The sequence below is a fragment of the Myiozetetes cayanensis genome, unplaced genomic scaffold (genome assembly GCF_022539395.1).
Source record: "Myiozetetes cayanensis isolate MyiCay16 unplaced genomic scaffold, myiCay2020 scf3, whole genome shotgun sequence".
NCBI classification, from domain to species: domain Eukaryota; kingdom Metazoa; phylum Chordata; class Aves; order Passeriformes; family Tyrannidae; genus Myiozetetes; species Myiozetetes cayanensis.
In genome coordinates this window covers 33,092,426-33,110,929 of record NW_026087521.1, presented here as the reverse complement: position 1 = coordinate 33,110,929, position 18,504 = coordinate 33,092,426, and the positions used below count along the sequence as shown (strand labels likewise).

Here is an 18,504-nt window from a genome sequence, read left to right as displayed (position 1 = left end):
GATAGATAATTTTTTAATAAAGTTGTATGTCGTGTTTGCAAATTCTTTAATGAAAACCAATAGCAAAGGAAGCGATCTTCTTTCACTACAAACGCTGGCAGCAGGGGAACTTCTTGTTTATCTGCCTGTGAGAATGTGCATTTGCAATTGAGAAACAATAAAAACAAGAGTTTCAAGGACCACTTTGTGGTGTTTCACAGCTCACCTGCAGGCCAAGCACCATAGGCTGTCTTAGCAGCAGTTGAAAGGACTGGTCCTTTGGATAGCGAATCTATGCAGAACTGATCTGCCCTAGGCTTTATACTGGATGTGAATACCCTCTGGTGCATTTGGCCCTTGGTAACTTAGGTTGTGTGGAACTGAATTCAGATTCCAAAAGTCATGGGCCAATGTCTAAGACTTTGGTGTCTAACACTATAAGCTGTTGTCATAGTTCAGACCTGGCTCCCTGCCAAATGCCTGAAAGTCATGGCAGCAGCCCCCTTCCTCCCCTCCCCTCTTTCCTTAGGGCAAAGGGAAAAAAACTATAAAAAATTAAGAACCCAAAGTCAAGCTACGTATATAAAAATATATATATTTATGTATATTACATTTATATACAGTTAAGATGCTATGTACACAGTAAAAGGGAATCTAAACACCTTCCGAAGGGATAGGGAAAGGGGAAAAAGGGACAAAAGGGGACAAAAAGGGACACCGAACAGGTATACATAATCAAACTCAAGAACTATACTAATAACTAACAAAACAGATCTCACCACTTCCCTTAGAAAAGCTGGATTGGCAGACACGGCCAGCACTCCCTGAACCTCCACGTGACAGGACAGTGGACGCTGCAGGCCTCAGCCTTAGATACGCGAGACCAACGCAAGAATCCACTGTTCCCAAACGTCGCCAGAAGAGAAGAGCGAGGTCTCTAATCTCCAACTTATTTATACTCTGGTTTACGTAAAAATTGTATGGAATACTGGGTACGTGGCCACTTCCTTGGTTACAAACTGGCCACCAGGAAGGTCTAGACCAAAACCATCACATCTATGATCAGGTATCTATAGTTGCATGTGAAGTTTCATTCAGGGAATGAGGAACATTCCTTGCTGTAAAATGGAAAGCAAACACGTGTTTGAAGTTAGTCCTCTATATTCTCCCACATACATGATCCTTTTCATTGAACTCTTAATACAGTCAGTCAAAAATCTTAAACAAGAGACTAAATGTTTAAGAAACAAGCACTCAAATGACATAATAGCCTACAGAGAGATGTTTTGGCAGTATGCTGTGAAGCAGTATGAGTTTTGCTATAGTAGAAGTTCAGCAAAAGCCTAATTACATCTATACTGAGATTGGGTACCCAGTGGAAATTCTCCATGGGGACAAGGAGATTATATCCCTACTACTTTAGAAAGTGATTTGCTATAATCTGAAAATAACAATGTGAAAAGAGGGTCAGCAAAGAAAAGAGACACACTAGAAGAATCAATCAGTCTGATTAGACAGGGGAAGGAAGGAAAATTGGTACAACATGGCATAACGTGCAGATCCCTGCTTGCGTACTCATCAGATGGAGTATTGTCTTCAATTTTAGCATTAGTAAGACTATTTAGTTTTCACTGTAAAGCAATGATCATACTCCACAGTCACTACCAAGGGCTGCATTGACAAACATTGATAAAACATTATTAAATTATTAATTATTAAATTAATAAACTGAATCCTCCAGCAGGAGAAACTTTGTATTTTAGGCCCTGAAAAAAACCCCTTTGATATAGCAAACTTCAAAATATGGCTATGTTAGACATAGTGATGGTGTTTGAATAACTTCATCTGAAAGAACCAGACTAATTTCAGTCATTCAGTCATTCATTTTTTTTTAATTTGTGGCCACCTGCACAACTTGCTGTCTTTCAGTAGGTTGTCTTCATCTGGATCTTAGTGAATGAGTCATTTCTGCTTGATGCATTCATTTTGTATCTCATATCTTCTGAAAGGACATGTTTAATGGAAACACTGTATAGTACTTGAGTTCTGTTTGTTTTAAAAATGGAGCCCAAGCTACAAATTATATACTCCTGAAGATGAAAAAAATGAAGACTATAGTGGTGAATGGTGTCATGTGAAATCTAGAAATTTTGCACTGTCAAATGGGACTGTGCTGAATACAGGAAGCAATTTGAGGATACTTACCTATCCTTGTGTGATTAAACTGCTGTAAGTCTGGCTAAGAGAATGAGTAATGTTATTTCATGGCATGCTTGACACGTGTGTTGTGAGAATATGGATCAGAAATATCTTACATTCTACTATAGCAGCACTCATGTTGTTGCACTCAGGGTCCCAAGGGTGTTCAGAGAAGAGAATGTGAATAGCAATGCAGGAAGGCACTCAACACAATTAGGAAGTAAGAGATGGTACTGTACAAATACCTGGCTGTGTGGCCAGCTTCTCAACAACGGGCACTGACTTTTGAGCACTACTACAGCAACCTTAACAGGGTCTTGATTCTCAACATGTGCCAGATTAAGACCCAAGCCTTTTTATGGCACCTTGAATCAGAGACACTTAAAATACCAACCAAACTAGCCACCAGACCCTAGGGGACTGACGTTACATAGCCCATTTTGAAACTCTTTACTTCACCATTTTACTGCTATGTAGTTTCAGTCCTCAAATGGATTTTCTCTTAAAGACCTTGAATTAAATAAATCTAGAATGTATGTAGGCATCAATCTTTTTCTCTTTAGCATTCCTCTTGACCCTCACATTTTACCTCTAGGGCCTTTTCAGCTTTTGCATTCTTTAAAACTAGAGTCACATGAAAGATTTTAACACTCAAAGCAGTCCTCCATGCTCAGATTAACAGTAATGATGTGAACAAAATTTATATTCGTAAGATATATTGACAACCATTTACTAGTTTTTATTGTTCAGGAGACACTGAAGAAATCCTGAAATTTGACCCATCCAAAGAGTTTAAATATCAATCAGTAACATAACCTTTTGCAGCTGTTTATTTATCTGAGGATTATCAGTCATGATTTATGGATTGGTGAGGAGTAAGAAATCTGTGTAATTCTTTCTAACGGCATAAGATGCTGGAATGAGAAGAAGAGTTTAGAACCACTGTCACTTTTGCTGCACAGCATGGTTTTTATAGCATCACTTTGGAGTGATGCCAGAAGGACTTATTGTACAAACTATTTAATTTACCGTTGTGAATTCAGAGAGCAAAAACCCAAGCAACACAAAGTACTGGGATACAATGCAGACTGTATATCATCTTTTCAGGCACATTTTCATCAGGTCAGCTCTTTTCTTTTTGTCTGACTCTTCAAATCCTTTGTGTAGGACTCACAGCACTACATAAACATTAAACTCCTTAACTACTGGGAAATGGCCCAACATGCCTTATGGTAGCAATTTTCTTGGAAGCAACAGTTTCTTAAGGCAAAGCTGAAACTGCATTTGAAATACTTTTTCCTCTCCCAATGTCAGTCTTTATGAACAGTCCAAAATAAGCATAATTTTGTTCAATTATCCTTGATCTTTCCAATCACAGTAAGAACAATTCCTGGAAATATTTCAGGACTCACTAGCATGGAAGCTGCTCCTGAGTTTGCCTAGCTCTTACTGATTATTACTAACATGCAGGGTTTGTCAAGAAGTAACAGGATTTTATTTCTGTGGCTTTGCAAGTGTTTTGGTGAGAGCAGTAAGCCAAGAGAGAATTCCCACACACAGTATTCCTAATTCACACTTAATAACTGCTGTGAGAAAGGTTTCTAGAAAACTCTTAGTTTTATCACTCCTTGTGTAAGTTTCAGTCATGGAAAGATGATATCCAAAAACACCAGAAAACTTCACTATTGAAATATACTATCACAACTTAAATATCCAAGAACCGTAAGCAAATGGCAGCCAGATCCTTTGCAAGCCCCTTCCTCATCTACAGTATTACAAACAGTTATGCTCTCTAGAAGATGATCTTTTAAACTGTTTACACCACATGTTCACAGCCACTCTTAATGGGTTCCAAGTAATGTAGGAGAGTTATACTAAATTGGGACAAGCTGGATCTGTTCTTCTCAGCAGGAAATACTTCAGATAACAAAACTGGTAGAGTTATATATTCCACATACACATCTAAGCATGATGCAAAACACTGCATAATTAGCAATCTGTGTAACATTTGATACTACAAATGGCATTCTTGACTCCAGGCAGGCTCAGTTCTTGCAGAAGCCCCTCTCCGAGAGATGGCATGCATGGTTATGAGGCACTGTTTTGTGCTCTGGAAAAGCTATGCTTCAGCATCCCAGCCTTGAACCAGAGGGCTAACTGCAAAAACAGAGCACACATTCTCCTCTTAGTATTACTAACAATTGAACTTACCGTCTTTTCACTGACAGCAGATACTATCTATTCCTACATGGACATGTTGTGCCATCTTTTTTTGCCAGTGGCTTAACTGCTTCTTTTCAATCAGTTTCCTCTATCACTGATAAGATATCCTCTCTGATTTCTTGCGCTCCTCGGTGTCTTTCCTCCCTCTGTCTCACCCTTTCTTTCCCAGGGTCCGTTTTGTTGTCTTTCTCATCTCTGGATCTAGCACACAGAGTAGACAATTTTTCCAATGAGTAAGTATCAGGGAGTAAAACCAGGAGAACTACAATCTCTCCCTCAAATTGGACAGTGGAATAAGAAAACAAAATACTAGCAACCTACCTAATGTATTAGGAACCCTCCCTTGGCTTCAAGATGTTTTGCTCTCTTTGCTCCATTAGCATTGGAAATACAACACAAAAAACTTTCTTCTCATGCTAATTCCTGTTGGACTGAAGAAGGTGAATTTGAAAGTCAAATAGATAAGTGCCAATCATTTCCCTTTGAACTCCCAAAGTAGGCAAACAGCTGCAATGTGAAATTCTGTGAAAACTTTGGTGCATCTTATCTTCCCTTAAGAAAAACTCACTGTTTGAGTTAGAAATGATTGCATGAATAGCAGCATGTTTCTTATGTTTATGTAACACACTGAACTGTTTTTTCAGACTTCAACCTGCATACCACTGTTTTTGAGGAGCTGCAGCCTTTTTTATAAGAATCTCAGCTGACTGGTAAGGACTTCCCTCTTGGGAGTTTTTTTCTGCAGTTCCTTGAAATCCTGGAGGAGTGCCAATGGATCTGCTGACAACAAGCTGAAAAATACTTATCTAGATCACTGCTCTGCAGTTTTATAGCTTGTGTAGAAATAAAGATTCTGTTAAAAGGAAAATACAGCACCGATATTACATTATTGCAGTGGTGAGGCACTGGAACAGGTTGTCCGGAGGTGTGGGTGCTTCATCACTGAAACTGCTTAAGTCCAGGCTGGATGGGGCTTTGAGCAACCTCATCTAGTGTTCCTGCCTATGGCAGGGGGTTGCAACTAGATGATCTCTAAGGTCCCTTCCAATGCAAACCATTTTATGATTCTATGATTATTACACAGACTCAAGCTTCCTCTAACCCTCCAAGTGCTGTGTACTACTGATGGGCTACTTCAGATCCTCAGTGTGGAAATTTATGCTAAATTTGTTCTAACATGGTCCACCTCCAAGCAGTGCTCATCAACATCAACTCAGTGATGAGCTGTGAGGGCTGTACTTGCAGTTTCAGCTGAATTTGGGAATGTTTGCATTGTATTTCAAATGCATGATGTTTCAGATAATATGGGTGGATGATAGTCACCAGATATTCACGTTAGACATACAATTCAAATTATTTGGATTTAGATTATTTATCTTCTGAGAGCATCTTCTAAGCATGTGGAATACATCTCCTAAAAATACAGGTGTTCTGAAACATACCTTATTCCTGATCTAGAGCAGCCATCCAGGGTATGATCCACTGTTAGCAAACTAAAACCCAGTGTTTTTATGTTTTGGGTTTTGATTGAATTTTTTGTCGGTTTGGTGCTTTTTTTTGGTGTTACACAGAAAGGATGCAAGAAAGGTGGAAGAAAACCACAGAAATGCTCTTATGACACATATTTCAGAATTAGACAGTATCATTACACAAATGAGTATTACTCAGCTGTAGAGTTGCACCGGCCTTTGAATTCCTGAATGAGAATGAACACATATGTCACGCTGCTTTAAGATGCAAAACTATTACAGGCTCTTTGGTTATGCCAGTGGTGTGTATGCAGTCACACTGCTCTGCCAAACACTCAGGTAACAGCACAGACTCATTCCTGATGGGCAAGAACAGTGACAGATCCCTTCAGCTACATTTAACAAAGAAAGCATTGAAACTGTTTGTGGTACTACATGTAGTTCCATAAACGTGCAATATTATACTTCTTTTGGAGCTGACACGTTTCAGCAGATCTTGAGAAACTGTGTAAGCTACAAACCGGTTCATATTTAAGGTGTTCAGAATGTACAGCTGTAACTGCAGGTAATGAGTGTTCCTACAGTAGAAATGACTAAATAGAAATGAAAGAAAGCCCTACTGATAACTGAAGTTAAAGGGGAAATATATTGCTATGAAGTATTTCTTAGAAAGAGTTCTCTATTTTTACCTTGAAATATACATTTTTATTTCACAGTCTTTAATTAGCTTTATAGCCACTTTCTTGGAAATGAAATGTCAATCAAGTAAACGGTTCACATTTTCAGAACAAGCACTTACTGGGATGTGCTAAACCTGGCAATTTTGCTGTAATACTTTTCTTCTTCAGTCTGCATATTAAATTACCCTGTGCCACACAGCTTTCATTCTTCTTTCTCTTCAAACACAACTGATGTTTTTAAGTTGGATTTTTAGAAGTTCACATGCTCGAAGATATTCTCCTAAAAAAATTTTATCAGGTCACACAGCAACATGGAAATTGTGAAAATTGTAATAAAATTGTTGTCATCCTTGCAGAGTACCACCCTACTAAGTCAACAACCTCTCTGAAAATCGTTAAGGATGAAGGGACAAATGAAGCTCTTAGCCAAGCTAGAGCAATTCTGTTGACTTTAAAATCCACCCTGTGAGATTACTTTTTTGTAAAAGCTGCCTCAGAAAGTTAATGGAAATTAGGCTGGCAATCTATTCTAGATTTTCAAAAGGGACAATTTATCCTTTATCACTGGGCAAAAATGAATTTTCCAAAGTAATAATGAATTTCTGTTTCATCCATGCTTTGAAGTTTTGATACCATTCTAAAAGCTTTTTTCTCCTTTGAATCTTTTCTTGTAAGCTCATTTTTTTTTCTTTCTCTAGAACAGCAGGAAGCTCATTCCAGTTTTTAATAAAGATAAATGGAGCCCCCATGGTTTTTAATAATTGTAATGGAGCACTGTGGTACATTGATGAATTTCCGCAATCACCCGGTGTCATCACATCTTCTATAACAGGCAGAGATCCATATGAACAGGCTTCATAAATTCTGTAACATTCTGTATTTATTCCCACTGGGCACAATGTCAAATCACTTTGCAGCAACGCATCTTGATAGTTTTTGAAACTTTCATTTGTTTCTTGAGGCTGCCACCTAGGAAAGTAAAGAGGCTGAAAATTAATATTTTTCCCACTGGCACTGCAACAAGAAAATAAGTGATATGCTTTAATTTCAACTATGCATAAAGATGAAAATGCTGCCAATGTAGGAATTTTATATTACACACACAATCAATGGGCTTTTACTTTTGGTCTTAACTGCTCTTAAAAGAGTCTTCTAAAAATTTATTGAAAATGTCATTGTTAAATATAGATTGTAACCATGTTAGATGTGGTACTTTTAGGAAAATATTAATACACAGAAGTGTAAGAAACAAATTGAAATGCCATTTTAAATCTTCTGCATGACTCGGATGATGCATATGTCAATTTACTTCACAGCACAGTTTAGAAATAGATAAACAGGGAGACACTTGATGGACTTTTTAATGACTTTGTTTGGCCTCAAATACTTTACATGAGTAGAGGTTTGCTTTTCAAAAGTTAGGATATAAATCAGAATCCATCTCCTGAAGTGCCTCAGAATGTCTGTGAGATAAGAGTTTATGTCACAGATACAATCCATCTCCCGAGATTCTTTATCAGGGCAGCTGAGGTCTTCCTAAGCACTGCTGTGCCTGCTGTCAAACATTCTATAAGTGCTGCTTTTCAAAATTAAGAAATACAATCAGAACCCTACTCTTGTTAGTCAAAAGATCTGTTCCTCCTACTTGAAATAAAAAACAACCATGCTGTACAGATTAAATCACTCTCTTATATGGAACACAACAAAATAGGGTTGTCTTCTTTCTTCTGCTAAAGACATTAAACCACACAAAACACAAGACAAATATTTCTTCTCCCACCATAATCAAATGTATTCAAGAAAAAAACCAAGATGATCTTTGACGGTTGTATATGTAAGAAATTTTTCTATGCATTTAAAAATATGCTTTACGTAAAGTATAGCAACAGAAAGGCTGTTATGTTATGAAGACCTACACAAACAGAGTCTCAGCAGTGTTCTCTGATTTAATTGTGACTGATTACCTTTATTTGTTATATTTTTTAATGCTCAAGAAAAGATTAGTAATAATGAACCAGGCAAAAAAATCTGAATATTTTCATGAAATAAATTGAAAATCTTACTGTTCTCTGGGTGCAATCCAGCAAAGTTTGTCAAGCCCATCCTGCTTCAGAATTCCCATTAAGGTTTCTCTAGAAGAGTTCTTATAAACTGTTCCTAAGAAATTACATAGATATGATCTTGGATCACGTAGCATTGACCAGTTAGGTTCTACAACTGGAAAATTTCTGTAGCTGTAAAAACAATGTATAAATTAGACAACTATATGTTTTACACCAAAGGAAAAACATTTTGCACTATTTCATCTTTACTGCATCAGATTTTAAGACTAAAAGCACCTGTTTGTTGCCAATCCACATCTATAAACACAGACAGCAAACCACACACATGCAAAAGACTTCAAGTCCTGACCTAAAAGCAGGTCTTTATTCTCTTTGCCCCCACCACTCTCATCAGAGACTTTCCAAAATACTAATGTCTTTTTTCAATATCAGAAATACTATGCGTGCATGTTACAAAATGTCCTTGAGTAACATGCTTTTCCAAAGCAGCTGTTCTTGATGCAACCAAAAGTTTTGACTGAAATGGCCAGGTTAACTATGGTGTTTAAGTCTCAGCTACCTTAATCTCTGGGCATGCCTATCAACTGAAAATAACACTGCTAACCTCTCAAAGCAAAATCTCACTTTGATCTGAGTGGACTTCAATAATGTAATCTTTTGGCTACTAAAAAGCTTGTTGTACATTATTTGATGGAACAGTCCTTTCCTCATTCTTCTCCTGTGTGATGAATATTAATTCGCTTACTTTCTGAGAACCATTTTTTCCTTCATGATAAATATTTTCGCAGCATTCTACATCTTCATTTTCTCTCTTCACTTGGAAAATCTGGCACATGTTCACACCTTTAGCCACATGTTTTACACTTCTTGGTGTGCAAACCTCCATTTTGATACCATATTTATCTTTCTCCACCCAGCTTTGCACTCTAGTTTATTGTTGTAAATGTTATTTTCTGTTAACTGTCACCTTAATCTCTGCATCTCAAAATTCAACTTCTTTTTGCTTAGGAACTTCCAATGACAACAATTTTCTGACACTATCAAGAATCCAAATTTATCATATTTCAGAGACACTGTGAGTAAGTTCAAGCTATATATAAAAAACTCCATACAGTTTTCCAGATTGAGCCAACTGGATCAATACAGGAAATTGAATTCAAATTCAACACAAGATATGAAAATAATCCTGTACTCCTTTCATCTTATATTACCATGATAAGTAGTTAAACCACTCTGTTAATAAGAAGTAAGAGTGTACCTAACTGAACCGAGCCTTTATTTACTCCACATAAGTAGTTTGAGCAGATAAGTATAATAAAAATGTTTTGTAAGCATACAGTTAAGCCAGCTTATGCTGCTGTGATACTGGAGTATAACAACTCAAAATGGGGAGCACACAGTTGCCTTTTAAGAGCCATAATGAGGGTTAAAAAAAGTACCACCAGTATCATCTTTCCTTTCCTGAACAAGTAGTACCTGCAGATTAATTACATAAGTATCTTTTAAATCCCCCATGTCTCTGGTACATATGATATGATAAGTCTCAAGAGCAAATCTTCTAAAGAAAAAATAAAAAAAAAGCCTTTCAAGCTCCCTAAATGCTAACATTCTTTTCCTATTATAATTTTTATTTCTAAATGCAATTTCAAAAAATCCCAATGCTTGATTTATAAAATAATTCATAGGATCACGTTCTACAATTTACTTACTAAAAGTGTTTTGGGCATAAGCGGTAACACTCAGTCATATTTTCCATACCTCATGCACAACAATTGTTTCAATTGCAACTTCTGTCTACAGCACTTACGTAGCTACTCCCAAAGGCCACTGGAAAATATCTTCTTCATTTACAAACGCACAGTCATAGGTAACAAAGAGCAGATTTACAAATCCTCCGTTTCTTTTCAGGTATGGCTGAATCCACCCGTTGTTGCACTGCTCGTTCCCGAGCAGCACCACCGCCACGTGCCGGATTTTGTGTGTCTGAATCAGCGTTTGTGCGTAGTGCAGCCACTGGGTGGCGGACGCCACCTTCGCCGGTTCCCTCCCGTTCAGCACCAGCACGACATGCTCCGCTTCCACCGAGAAGTACCCGGGAACTACAGATGGGCCAGTGAGGAAGCTGACAAAACCAAAATGCAAACAGTAAACACCCCAAAGACAAATTATTGACCTTAATCCTCTAAACATCCTTACTACAGAGTCTGTAATTCTGAGACTATTTTTTCATAAATAAAGCAGTTGTAATATATTGCAAACTGTAACCACTTCTGACAGTATCTACTGCTTAACACAGGAGTAAGGTTGCCTTCATCTTTGCTGGGAAAAAGGAGATTTAGACTTAAATAAAGTATTTTGTCAATAAGTCAGAACTAGTACTATACTCAAACCTAAAAATGTGAGTAAATCAGTCACCTCTAAAAAAGTGGTGTACTTTGATGTTCACCAAAGGTCTTAATTCCAGTAATAACCAATGACTGCTGTACTAGAACAGGAGAAAGGCCCTCCCAAAAACCTGGTGAGTATACTAAACCAGGTATCATTAAGAGGGACAGTTAGCTGGCCTGGCATACTACTTTTCTCAGTAATTTTGGTTAAGTTTCTACTGAGCAGAATCAGTAACACAAGAGGTATCTCTCCAGATGTAAACTTAGGTTGGCTGTATATGCTAGTAAGCACAAACATTTTAGGTAGAAAATGGCATTTGTAGATCTTGCACAATGCATTTAACAGAGGAATTTCAGTCAGGTAGCAAAAGCATAAAATCTTTAATAATTTTAATAAGTTTTCTAGGTCTGCTGCACTACTAGTTTTTCAGCTACCAGCAAAATTTAAGTTATAATGAGCATGAGTTTTAACTCATGAAGTGCTGAGATTGACAGCCAGCTTCAGTTCAAGTATACTTAGTGAGTTAAAAAAAAATTCACAACAAAAGCCGGTGTGTACCAGTGAGGTTATCTGAAGTAGACTGACCTTAGACAAGCATATTTTAAACCTGAGTTAAGCTGACATGCTTCTGGCTTGGTGGGAGTGGCATACTTTGGAGCCAAGATTCATGAATTTCATGACTTGGAATCAAGATTTCTAATAGATTAAATGTAAGTCAGATCAAGACTTAAATCCAAAGTTTAACAGACAATGAGAACAGAATCACTGGGATTCCAAGAGAGAATACCCTGAGCTTCAGAATGCCTAAAATAGTGAATAGGATATGTAGATGGTCCAGTGATCACCTTGCAAAAAGAGACATAGGGGAAAAGGTTTCATCTGTGATACAGCACTTTGAAGGTATCAACTTTACAGGAACAGCAGGATGTACAGGTCAGGAAGTACTGACCTGTGTGCAGGAAAATATGAAGTTTAAATGCATAAAGTTACAGTGGGGAAAAAAAGAAACACTATGAAAGTCTCATAAATCCCATTCTTTAATAATAAAAACACAGTGCTAGGGTTGTACTATTAACTCCCAGTCAGAACACAACAGGGATTGGGAAAAGTGAGAGATTACAAAAGCTGCAAAATTAAGGCAGTAGTACTAACAGCAGTAACTACTCACATGAAGGCTAGATCAAAGATGGTATAGGGAGATTACATTTTTTTGGACTAAATACATGACTTGCTTTCTACAAAGTCCTTGCTAGTCATAGAATCAATACAAAAAGATAGTATTCTAGACTGCGTCTTCCAGACCCACTTCCAAAGGTGTTAGTCACACAGTCACTCCGTAACAGCAATATGATTAAGTTTAGCACTTGCAGCAGGAGAGATCCTGCCAAATAGTGTAGAGATACTCCATATGCAATAAAGGAATTACATACAAATGAGAAAATCAGGATAAGAACTTTGAAAGGAGCAGTCCAAATCACAAGAAGCTTTCAAGGAGTTTGTAGACTGTTCAAAAACACTCTATAAGAAGCCCAGCACTTTAATCCAAAAAGTAAACAACACAGACTTCTCAAAACCCATACAAATTAATAGAAAAGCAAGGAAGACTCCTACATGTTAACTCATTCTCTTCAGAAGGAAATACAGGTTTAAACACAGCAAGTATTTTTTATATATATATATATATATATAAAAACAGAGGATTTGGACCTGGGTGGCATTCACTTGAGAGTTTCGAAGGAACGTGAAATTGCAGAACTGCTGGCAAAGGTGTGCAGATGTCATTATGAAGAGACGCTATGCTTGGTAAGGGGTCTACCCTCCAATACAACACTCCCATCTACAGAAACAACTTGAAAGGACCCTGAAGGAGACCAGTCAGCATGAGTTCCCTCTCTGGAAGAGTCTGTAATAAATAGTAAGATCACTGCATCTTATCAAAAGGTAAGATCACTGATCAAATACCTGGATAAGCACTGCTGGAAATTAATTATCCTGTTTTACTAATCTGATGAAGATCTACGAGTGTGTCAATAAGAACACAGATAAAGAGAATCCAGTAGATGTAGTGCATTTGGATTTTCAAAAAGCTTCACTACAAGGTTTTATTAAAACTGAATTGCCACAAGGTATCCCTAGTGGAATCCTGTGACAGATAAAAACCTTTGCAGGTTGAATTTTTTGACCAATATGCTTTCATTCTGGCATGAATCAAGTTGGTTGCATATTGTGTACAGAGGATAGGAGAATGGTGAGTAATCACTGAACAACTGGGGTTAACAGGGACTGAGGCAAGGCAGCATTGAAGGTTTACAAAATAGAGGGTGTTAATCAGTGGAAGAGAAATTTAGGAATGCTCTTACTTAATAATAAGAGGCAAGTAGTTTGGCACTCCCTGCTCTACAACATCTTCCTAGATGACAGGAGAGAAGGATGTAAATTGCTCCAGGTCAAATAAAGTGCTAAATCCTGCTCTCTTGCCTCTTGTATGAACATGCCAACATGTCACTAAAATCCACAGCTATGCTGTTCCTTCTCCACTCATGTTTTTAAATAAACATCCCTGCATTTCATAGAGAAGTTGATGCTTTCAGTATTCTTTAGGCAGCTTCTTTAGTGAAAGCTTGAAGACAGCAAAATCTGTATTAAATACATTTATTCTCCATCATAAATATACAAAATTCACGCAACTATGTTCAAGTGATATTTTGGCATTGTGTCTTTAGACTTGATATGCTTTGAAAACATTTATGAGACCTCTATTTTTTAACAATCATTAGACTTACCACAAAAAAACTGCAGAGCAGCACATATTCTCCAAATGTGTCACCTCAGCTAGTTCCCTCTAGCCTCATCTAGTAATCAAATGGAGATAATTTACCTCAGCCAGGCAGTAAAGTCAACAATTCTAGAAAATCTTATAACCAGTGAGCAGCCAAAATCATGTACTAATTCTTCTTCACAACAAAAATATAAAACAGTATTTCCAATTTGAGTAAAAAGTAGAACTTCAACTATTTCATTTCAGAAGCCTAGTTGTTAACTAACAGTGACATTTGCATATTTTCTATACTTTGCACAACAAGTTCCTACTAGACTTTCAAAAGTTGACTTTTGTTATGTTGATACCAAACTTAATTGTATTTTATAGGATCTAGCATCCCATTAAAATAAGGACTCTACTATCCCTGGTCCATCTAAACATAACAAGAAGATATTTAAATGCAAGTATAGAAGTTTTTCTTTGAGACGTGCATATCCTAAGGAACTATGTGAGGTTATTAATAATTTGAAACAGGCACACCAGAAGGAAAATAAACATAATCAGTCAAGTGACAGAGCAATTAAGTGCAGCAAATTATTTTCATGTTATAAACATGGTTTGAAAAGCAAGGGCTTGAAAGAAATTCTCATGTGAATGTCAAGAAGATAACCTATCTGGCAGAATGTCATGGATTTCTGTGGATTTTAATTCTGGACTTCTGAGATTTTAATTCTGGGAACAACAAAGTCTCTTCCCATCAAGCCAGCACTACAGGCACTGGTCCTTATTCAAGAAAGCATTGTATTCTTTCTCTAAATTTGTAAATGGAAAGCTCTTTTGCTCTGTCAAGGAGACTACCAAGATGCAGTAGCCTCATTCATAGTTGATTCTCTAATATTGTAGGATCATCTTTTATTTGCAGACATGGAATACAGCTATTTTTTTTAAGAGTACATAATATCATCAATTTCCTGAGATGTAAGACAGACTCTTTAATAATTGCTATGGATAAATCAAGTCTATGTATCTTTCTAGAAAACAGCTTTACCCTCTTATGAATGTGATGCAGGCATTACTAAAAATAATCTATGGCCTGTATCATGTTCACCATTAGATACATTAATAAATAATTCAAAATGATAAAAACTTTTGTGATCACTTTAAAACCCCTTTCAATTCACTATCACATATTTACTTCAAATCCTAACTGCAAATTTCAACTAGGACCACATCTTATTAAGGAAAAAACATCCTTCTGAAACAAGACATTTTTCAGAAGTTACACTCGCTTATGTGTGTAATTTATGTATTAAGAGAAAACCTTTTTAATAGGTGGGTGCAAGTGACTTAATGTTGGAGGAGATCTAGTACTGCAGACTGGCTAACTGGCCAAATAGATAAAAAAATCCTTCAGTGTATCTTTTCAGAAAAACAAGACTTCTGAGAAAAGGTCTGTATGATTCACTGAATAATATGAAACATTTGACGTCAGTCTTAAAACATGCATGATCACAGGCTGAATGCCATTTTTAAAGCATACAGTGCTTTAAGTGTAATCTTTTTCTACATATAAAATTTGTTTTGCAAGTCAAATAGCTAACCAGATGCTAGTCCTCACAGAATGCCATTGTTATAAACAGAAACAAATTAAGGTTTTGATGCAATCCTATTTATGATCAAATGAGCCAAGTCCCTTTTCCCTGAATACAGAGAAACCAAACAGCAGAACTTCCTCTTGCCTCAAAATTCCATGCTTGTTTTTGTCACCTATGAGCCCCCAAACTCCAGTTCTTAAGACTTTTCTGAGGTTTGTATGTCCCCACCCCCCAGTGTGCCCTTCCTCTCAGCATTGGTAAGTCTTTCTCTATTTTTTTCAAATAGCACAAACCTTCATAAAACAGATGAAACTGCTCCCTGGTTTTCTATCTTTCAACAGTGACATGTTTGGGCTAGGATTAACTGGGTTAACCAAGTATGTGTTTCCATGAATAAACTATATGATTGAATGAATGAGAAGTTGTGTACATTTTCCATAGTTATCAAAACACAAAAAAATTAAAAGGACTTGCAGCTGATACTGAAATAACTACAACTTTGAGACAGGCAAAATAACACACCTGTGCATCTTATAATGTACTTTAACTTTCTAATGCATTATTTGTTAAATTTTACACAACTGAAATTAACATCATGAACAACACCTGAAATATGTTTTTCCGGCTTTTTGGCTCCCTTCTCTCCACTGTGCAGTCACATCAGCTGGCTCAAGGTGCCCTCCAAAAATATGTTGCCAAAGGTAAAGACCTACATAAATGAAGACATGACGGAGAATTTGAATGCGCAGATCTTGCCCAATCTAAACTCCTACCAAATAAAATAACTTCTGGGAAATGAAAAAGCATCACAATGTAAGAACTTGGGAAAGAAATGTCAGAGCTTCATATATAATGGGGACACTGCTTCTCAAATTCTGTATGACTTTGAATTAGTTCAGATTAATTTTTCCCGTACTGGGGCACTTTAAGATATTCTCTGGCTGACATAATATATGTAGATGAAGATATACCACTACTTCTGGTAGCATCTCTTTCCAGCACACATACCACTTAAAAATGAACAAATTTTAATCAACATTTTAAAGACAAGGATACTTCTTTTAAGCTTTTGTGAAACACAGAATTTTTTTTTATGATGAAATGTGCCACCAGCTAATTTACCATTGTATTCTATAATGCAAGTTTATCTGAAGCTGGACATTTGGCATTTTCAAAAAGCTAAACTGAGAAAAATTTTATGTCATCAGTAGTAATTAAAGAGCTTGAGAAGACTTGGTCTCCCAGTTTATGTAGAGAGTAAACTCAGTGTCTTCTACAACGGAAGAATTTCCAAGCTCATCACTGGCAGCAGTACTGCAGCACAGAAAATGGTTTATTTCTCATTGTGTGATGCTTTATTTCACGAAGTGTAAAATGTGACAAAAATAAATAGTCTCGTTTAACAAAATAAGAGGCCTGTTCCTCTGTTGTACTGTAAACTAGACTGGATTTAAAAAGTACCTGTGTTTCCCTACTGTTTGAGACATTTTCTTTGCCAGATGCAAAAAACAGCCTTGAAAAGAACTGATACAAAGAAACTGAAGCGTAACTACTCATACATTGGTACAAATTTGAGTTAACAGCTACCACTTCCTTAGCACTCTTCATGTACAGACATACATACTGTTGAATCATATACACGAATTTTAGTCGTTAAAAAGCAGGGGAAAATCCTATATCAGAAAGGTTATGTGATTAATAGACATTGGTTACATCTGCTTACCAATTGCTGCTTTTCCCCAAATCTGTACTCTAAGACTGGTCTGTTCTAGGTGAGATCTCGCATATTTTATCATCTTAAGATAAGCTTCGTATCTCTGCTGAGAAGCAGCCAGCTCGTTTTTCTCGTCCTCTTCCCATGGATTCCATTCGTTTCCCAAGGCAACATGATCTGTAAAACCTAAAAGCGTAATTTACGTAAAACGGTCATCTTCACGGGCTTAGAAAAACTGACTAATTTTCTGGAATCCGTAATTCCAAGCATCAGCTGACCACCCTCCCACAGCCCGGGCCGGGCACGCCACCGCCACCACCACCGCCTCCTCCTCCTCCTCCTCCTCCTCCTCCTCTGCCGCCGGGCCGTGCCCCGGTGCCTCCCGCGGCGCTGGGGAAATGGCCGCGGCCTGCGCGGGCCCAGCAGGGAGCGGAGGGGCTCCGGCCCCAGCCCTACTCTCCCTCAAGAGCTGCCTCTGGGCCCGGCCCGCCGCCCCGGCCCCTGCAGCGGCGCCGCCGGGCGCGGCCAGGCCAAGCTGGGCCGGGCGGCCCGAAGCGGCCCCGCTCACCTCGCTGGCCGCGGCGGTCCCGGTGCGGAGGGCGAGGGGCGGCCGAGCGGCGCGGCCGCAGGAACACGGTGTAGGCCGCGTAGAGGGAGAAGAGCGCGTACGCGAGGATCAGGGCGGAGCAGAGCCGCCGGCGAGCGCCCCGCATCCCGCCCGGCCCGGGCGGACGGCCCGGCGGGGGCAGCCGGGAGGCGGCGGCGGCGGCGGCGAGGAGCCTCCGCCCGCGGCCCTGGGCTGCGCTCCCTGCCGAGGAGGGTCAGAGCCGCCGATGCCATACCCTGCCCTGCCCTGCCCTGCCCAACAGCACCCACAGCGCTGCCGGCACGGCCGTGTGATAAGGTGTAACCAGGTTGTAAACGGACAGGTGAACAGCACGGTCAAGTCATGGGAATATTGTATAATGGGGGGAGCTGTGGACCGATCAAACTGAGTCGTGTGCCATAGTAAGAGAGAGTTGAAGCCCTTTTTAGGCTATCCACGAGTCCTTGTTAAGGGTAGGTGTTACAGCTTCTGCAAAGCCTCTGCCAGCCTGTTTGCAAACACCATGATCCTAATGGTAGCCTAAAGCACAGTGACTTTCACCTACCCGGAGCAGAGAGAGACAGAGAATGTAAAACAGTATAGATGATAATGCACTGCACAACCCTGCAGCCTGCTCTGGACCTAAGTGGTTTTATTCTTGATCTGTTTATTCCTTATGTACTTTAAAGTTTATTGTTCTGACCCTGACCTAAAATTTATTCAGTGGACATCTGCTTATTCTGAACTAGAATGTGACATAGGCTTCTGAAACAGGCTTACAGTCAACCTACTGCCAAATCCTTAATTTAATTGAATTACTTATCCACTCACTGAATTAAAAGTCTAG

At 38.5% G+C, this 18,504-nt stretch overlaps 1 protein-coding gene across 4 annotated transcripts; it reads right to left on the bottom strand.

Moving 5' to 3' along the window:
• Positions 1-550: 550 nt before the first annotated feature.
• On the bottom strand, positions 551-17,821 carry RXYLT1 (ribitol xylosyltransferase 1). Of its 4 annotated transcripts, none has more exons than XR_007629934.1 (7): positions 17,640-17,821; positions 17,081-17,257; positions 15,964-16,066; positions 10,421-10,735; positions 8,614-8,784; positions 4,390-7,519; positions 551-1,097 (listed from the first exon to the last, which is right to left on the bottom strand). XR_007629934.1 is itself a non-coding variant. In XM_050323814.1 (6 exons), exons 1-6 carry the CDS (start codon positions 17,782-17,784, stop codon positions 7,102-7,104), a joined length of 1,329 nt encoding a protein of 442 aa, XP_050179771.1. In that variant the 5' UTR covers positions 17,785-17,821; the 3' UTR covers positions 551-7,101. The 4 variants fall into 4 exon arrangements, 2 of the variants coding, with proteins under 2 accessions (XP_050179771.1, XP_050179773.1); XR_007629935.1 differs by having other exon boundaries at positions 551-4,602; positions 4,723-7,519; XM_050323814.1 differs by having other exon boundaries at positions 551-7,519.
• Positions 17,822-18,504: the final 683 nt, after the last annotated feature.